We start from the raw sequence: 6,566 nt of genomic DNA, 5'->3' as shown, positions 1-6,566 counted from the left end.
CGACGTCATGCCTACGACCTGAACAAATGGCAGGTTGTACATGTTCGTTTTGTAGGTGGCGTCAATCATTAGCACATGCGGGAAGGCACACCACATAGTGAATGATTTTTTGTGAACAAAGAAGACATCTTCAACTTCGTTCGATATCTCATTCGTGCGCATGTAATAAGTGTAATCTTTTTCGAGAAGAATGTTTTCAAGTTTTTGCATCGGAGACTTACCGACATTTTTTTCAGCGTTGATCTTCTGAACAACGTTGTGTATATCTTTCGGAATAAGCTTTCTATCCGGATTGTTTTTTGTCAGCGTTCGCCAGATACTTTGGTTGGGAATATCTTGCGCTGCCAGCTCCTTAACCGGTTTTTTATCCTCCGAAGAAAGCCTTCTCGCATACGCGTGACCCTCGAAGTTTTCAATAGGAGTGTGGTTATGCTTCGCCTTTGTCACCTCGATCCTCCAAACACTTCCGGATGATTCCGAAAACCCGATCATCTCGAACGGGCAACCTATTTTCTTGCTACCCGTTTTCCTCTGTGTAGCTTATGCTCCCCACCAAAAGTACATTGAAACCAAATCTTGTAATTCTCTCCTCTTTTATTCGACCTCTTAATCACAATGAGGTACCATTGTCTTTTGCCGTGTCTTGTACCCAACGCACCAACTCTTTACGTGACGAAAAGGTCTGCGTTGTATCAAACGAAAATGTAACCGGGTAACAGCCTTCCTCGTCAACAGACACATCCTCCGGCTCACCATCGTCACAGAGGTTCAAATAGACTTGATGTTCAAAGCTCTGTACACAACCGTAACTGTGGTTTGGATAACATTCCTGCTGTACAAAGCTGTGCTCGCCACCGTAACCGAAATTCAAATAACCTTGTAAGCTCTGTTGACAACCGTAACTGTGGTTTGGATAACACTCCTGCTGTACAAAGCTGTATTCGCCACCGTAACCGAAATTCGAATAACCTTGTTGTGCGTAAGGGTCCTCCACATGGGTATTCAAATCCAGCTTCACCGTGTTATCACGATAACGAATGCCAGATACAACCTCTGCCTCCCTCAAGTTGGACGAGACCGGTTTCTCATACGAGTCAGAAATAGCGGTCCCCTCGTAAGAATCAGGAACAACTGACTCGTTAGAATATTGACCGAAAAGATAGTTGCTTAACCACGACATCGTTTTTTCAAGACATGTAACTAATAGAGCAAAGAAAATCAACAAACAACAAAATCATCGAATGCTGAATGTTGTATCTGAGCAGGTTTTTAAAGTGAAAATTTGGGGTCGAAGCGCCGCGCTTTGGCCATAGCGCGGCGCTTAGGGTTCACGAGACACCTGCAACCTCGTATCACCTTTATGTCTCTGCAACTTATGTCAGTCAAATCACCTTTTGTCGACCTAAGCGCCCCGCTATGGCCATAGCGCGACGCTTAGGGGTGTGAAAATAATTTTCTGCGTGTGGGAATAGCATGACCCATTATTAATCAGTTGTGGCAGGTGGATGTGATGGGTTTTGGCTAGGGTTTCCAATGGTGATGGTGTAGTAGTGACCAGATTTGCAGAGGAAAGGAGCAATGGTGGATGTGGTGGGTTTTTGTTGCATTTCAAATGGCGGTGGTTTTTGACCGGACTTGGGTGGCTGTGGTTGTGGTTGTGGTTGTGGTTGTGGAAGATGGTGGCGGCATACGGTGGTGGTGTTTTAATAAAGGGAAATCAAAGGGGAAGGAAAAAGACAATAATGCCCTCACGTGGGCCCCATGTAATCAGACTTGACTGTAAAAATAAACTGAGTTTGTGGTAAATGACATAATGTGTTAGGGTTTGCATATATAAATTATGAATTTCAGCAACTTTAAAGATAAATGACACACTTTGCAATTTAATACGACAAAACTTTTGTAATCTACTCTAATCTTAATTCTAAAAGCATTAAAAATAATATCCCTTCTTTCCGATCCTCAATATCCTACACTAACACCAAATTCCAATATTCTAATTGACGATATTATGTAGCACTAGACTTTATTCTTTCACTAAATGGAGTGACGAATCTTAGACCACACAATCAATGCTGGCCAATAATATTAGTATAGAACCACTTCTTCCTTTTCCTAATAAAAAATAGTTGAGAAAATATTCCCACAAAAATAAAACAAAACTTAGCAAAACCTATCGTTTTTCATGCTATATATTCAAGAAAATTTTCATCTATAGAGACACAAATTCAGAGGGTTAATGGATGCCATTAGAGCGTCTGCGGTCGGGGGAGGTCCACGAACCTCCACATCGGACGCTACTCCATGCCTATCCTATGGACCAACCACTTCTCTCTCCTCTGCCACGGATTTTTCCCCATTTCTCTCTCCTCCTCTCACAAAACCTTCGAGCGTCTCATACGGACAGTCCATGACAACGGACGTTGGCTTCTCTCTCCCGCAACCTCTCACCTCAACGTCGGCCGCCTATCCTCCATCCCCTTTCCACGTCTGCGTCCATAGGGGTCAGCGGGCCCCTATTACAGACGTTGTTAGAGAAGGAGAAGATGAAGATAGAAGCATAACTTTAAAGGAGTTGTCTCAGAAACTACAAGATTTTGCAGAGGCTAGGGACTGGGAAAAGTATCATACACCAAGAAATCTACTCCTTGCCATGGTATACATCACTTTCCTATATATCTTCATGTTTAATGAACTTGTATAGTTTTTATCTTTAATTAATTAGACACTATTTTCTATAGTTAAGTACCCGGTAGACGGTAGTAGTTAAGGTTCTAGTTACTGGATTGTATGGGTTTAAGAAAGATTCCGACTAACAGGAAACTTCTATAAAACAAGTGTTTGTGATGAAATTTCGCGATGAGAAAAATGTCTCGCTAATTTTGTGACGGATATGAACCGTCGTAAAACTAGTGATCAATTTTGTGACTGATTTAATACGAAGTTTTGGTTTATAAACTTGGCAAAATCTGTCACAGGTAAAAAAAACATACTTTTTAAATTAAGAAAATAAATTAAGAAATAAAAGTTATTTTTAAAAGTCTGTATTAAAATCCGAGTTGGCTTACAAGTTACAACACCAACAAACTCCAAAAAAAAAAAAAAAAAAAAAAAACATTGTCAGACCTTTTTTTTTTTTTTTGATATTTTTGAATGGCGTACGGTTATGATATCATTAACCAGGTTAGTATTAAAACCCTCCTTGCCTGGACTTGAGCCCAGAACCTTTAAGAGAAGCAAAACTTCTCACCTCCTCCTTAACTACTAGGCCAAGAGAACTTCTATGATTTCGTTTACAAGGTTTGTAGAAGTAATTAGCACTATCCTAAACCACCTACTAATCCCAAAAAAAATAAAAAATCGGTTGCTACGGATTTTATTTTACTTTTTTTATTTAAGTTCTAAATATTTATTTTCATGGTTTTGCTACAGATTTTGTACAGATTTATATTTTTTATGTTTATTTTCTCAATTTTACTACGGATTTGCTGCGGATTTTGTTACGGACTTCATTTGCTACGAAATATGTGTCGCAAAATTGTAGCCAAATGTGTTCATAGCTAGTGCGTAGCTAATACATAGCAAAATTTTATAGCAAATGCCTTTTTTTGTAGTAGTGATCATTTATACCGTCTAACACTGCCATCAAACACATACCACTTCCCAACCAAATCTAAACCTATATGAAAGTGATTAAAACCCAAAACATCATCAACCAAATATGTTAAGTTTGTAGGTAAGAGTGCAAACATTACATCTATACATAAAGTGACAAAGCATAAATGTTTGTTTTGAATGCATGCATGCATGCAGGTGGGTGAGGTGGGGGAGTTATCAGAGATATTTCAATGGAAGGGAGAAGTGGAAAGAGGATTGGAAGATTGGGAAGAATCAGAGAAAGAGCATTTGGGGGAAGAACTATCAGATGTATTGTTATACCTGATTAGATTGGCTGATGTATGTGGCATTGATCTTGCTCAAGCCTCTCTAAACAAAATCCTCAAGAATGCTATCAAATATCCTCTTCCACCCCTTGATCATTCCTAATTATTATGCAGCAGCTAAGCAAGGAACAATCATCAACCTCGTACTAAATCAAATCGATGAACAATCGACTGCTTTTTGTTTTTATTCATCAGTATGCTCCCTTTGGTTTTCATGTTTTTTCCAAACTAAACTTTGGTAAGTTTGATGGTGGATTTGTGGAATATGTGGCCATTGTAGTTTCGTTTGGAACGCTCTAGATAATATTTTCGAATTGTGGTGTATGATCACTATCTTATTATAGTTTTTCAATGGTAATCTTTAACTATTAATCGAATACTTGAGCAATGTGACAAAACTCACATACACTATAGTGACCCTAGGGCAATGATAGTGATCACGAAGGTAAGCCTTGACGGTCATTAAGGCAAGTTTAGAGTGGGTATATGAACTTGCCACCCTTAGACAATTTCACGGTTTTAAACCATACCTTAAAAAACCCCTAGAATGGTATATCCTTGGAGATATGACTCATATGAGGGCATAGGGTGTCATCTCAATCTCTCCGGATTTCTTCATGTGACACGTCAACACTACATCAGTTTTTTCCAGTTTTTCACAGATTTCCTCAGATTGCGCGGTGTCATCCCGGATTTCTCTCAATTTTCCCCAAAACTTAAATATTTTAATTTAATTTAACGTTTTATTTAAAAAAAAAGGATTTGTTTTAATTTAATTAAGCATAATCTTTGGTTGGTTTTCTTTGGAGAAGAACCAACCACCTTGCCTTTCCATTTTTTTTTGTGTGGATTGAATGTGCGATTCATTCATTGTGTCTTGTTTCCTTTAATAAAGTAATTTTGGACTAAACAAAGTCTAAAAAAACAAACTGGGCTGGACACATAAAGAGTTGGGCCTTTTAAAGGAGACCAAACAGATAGACTAAAAAAAAGCCCAAAATAAATAATTATTATCTTATCCCAATTTCCACTAATACATTATGTCATTATACGTGATACATCATCATCGTATTGTCAACAACATATTATAAATTTAAGAAATTATACATACATCATCATAATTTAATAACCTCGATAATTTAATAATCTATCGGTCGCAACTTAGGACCAGTAAAAAATTGAACCCCAATCGATAAAATAATAAGATAATAATTTTTTTGAAATTTCAATGTAAATATATTGGTCCCAGTGAAACGATAAAGTACAAAATTAGACCCCAATCAATAAAATAATAAGATAATAATTTTTCTTTTAAATTCAAATGTAAATATATTGGCCCCAGCGAAACTATAAATTAATAATTACTAAAATATTCCAAAGTTCTAGGATTATATAGTAAAAAATGAATCTATAGTCACTTGTTTTTTTTGTGAACTTTAAATCTATACTGAGTTCATCTTTAAATCTATCCATTGCACTTAAGACTTGAGGCACTGTATTCTCATATTGCAACAAAAAGTTGTGAAGAGTTGTTGCCGCTTGCAATGCTTCTTTCTGAATGACCGGTTCCAAAGGTACTGAATCATCATCAACTTCATCATCAACCGGATTTTGAACGATATCCGCCATAATTTCTTCAATGCTTTGAACTCGTAACATTCATCATCAACTGGATTATGTACATTGGATTTGACAAGTTCATTAATGTGTGAATGTACATGAGAATTTTGAAGGTCCTTGTTTCTGTTTTATTCAAATAGGTAAAGTGAACGGATATGGAAATTTTTAAGGTTGATGCATTATTTTGAGAGTTGCTCACGAATATAAGTCAACTCTTTAAATTAATAATTTATTAATTTATCGATATAATAATATCTCGCTAAATTAATAAAATATCCCGATCTCAACATTATTAATTTATAGAGGTTTTACTGTATTTTCAACAACATATATAAATTTAACAATTTTGTTTTTGTCATCATTTGATACTAAAGGGTGTTGAAATTAGAAATTAGATTTTCATTGTATTGATTATTGGAATAAAAATAGCTGACATCATCGAGCTAATCTTAAGTACCTCAATATACTTTATTTATTTATAAAAATACATTATTAAATCCAGTTTTATGTTCTTTAATTTATATCATTCTAATCCTTATTATATTATAAAGAAAAAACAACGTTGTTTACAAAAGGTAAGATACATTTTTTACTACAATAATGTGCCTAAGCAACTGTAACACTGCTTTCATTTCCTAGGTTTTGATTCGTTGTTATAATAAATTTTAATGCATAACTATAGAATGTTGTGTCTAACTCCTTATAACAATTCATTAACTTTCAATATCTAATTTGTATGAGTATACCCTATTAAAAAAATATTTTACATATACATATCGAATTTTTTTATAAAAAAATATGTTCCTTGAAATATCGGGCCCTGATCCTCCCCGCCCACCTCTAGGGCCTGCCTTATCAAAATAAACCAATAATCCCAAAACTATAGATATATTTTCACACTATTTGTTATTTATGTATATATTGCAAAATATATTTAAAAAAACTTCCACAAGTTGATGCAAGTGCTCTCTAAGGCCACACGGGGTGGCATCGTTATGGGCC

General features: G+C 35.9%; 1 protein-coding gene across 1 annotated transcript; it reads left to right on the top strand.

The window, feature by feature from the left end:
- Window positions 1-2,143: 2,143 nt before the first annotated feature.
- Window positions 2,144-4,321, top strand: LOC110870449. The gene is made up of 2 exons (XM_022119632.2): window positions 2,144-2,656; window positions 3,814-4,321. The coding sequence occupies exons 1-2, from the start codon at window positions 2,240-2,242 to the stop codon at window positions 4,045-4,047; spliced, it is 651 nt and encodes a 216-aa protein (XP_021975324.1). The 5' UTR covers window positions 2,144-2,239; the 3' UTR covers window positions 4,048-4,321.
- The last annotated feature ends 2,245 nt before the right edge of the window (window positions 4,322-6,566 follow it).

Source organism: Helianthus annuus, chromosome 9 (genome assembly GCF_002127325.2).
Source record: "Helianthus annuus cultivar XRQ/B chromosome 9, HanXRQr2.0-SUNRISE, whole genome shotgun sequence".
Lineage (NCBI taxonomy): Eukaryota > Viridiplantae > Streptophyta > Magnoliopsida > Asterales > Asteraceae > Helianthus > Helianthus annuus.
The sequence above is the reverse complement of the archived record's forward strand: the minus strand, read 5'-3'. Positions and strand labels throughout refer to the sequence as shown.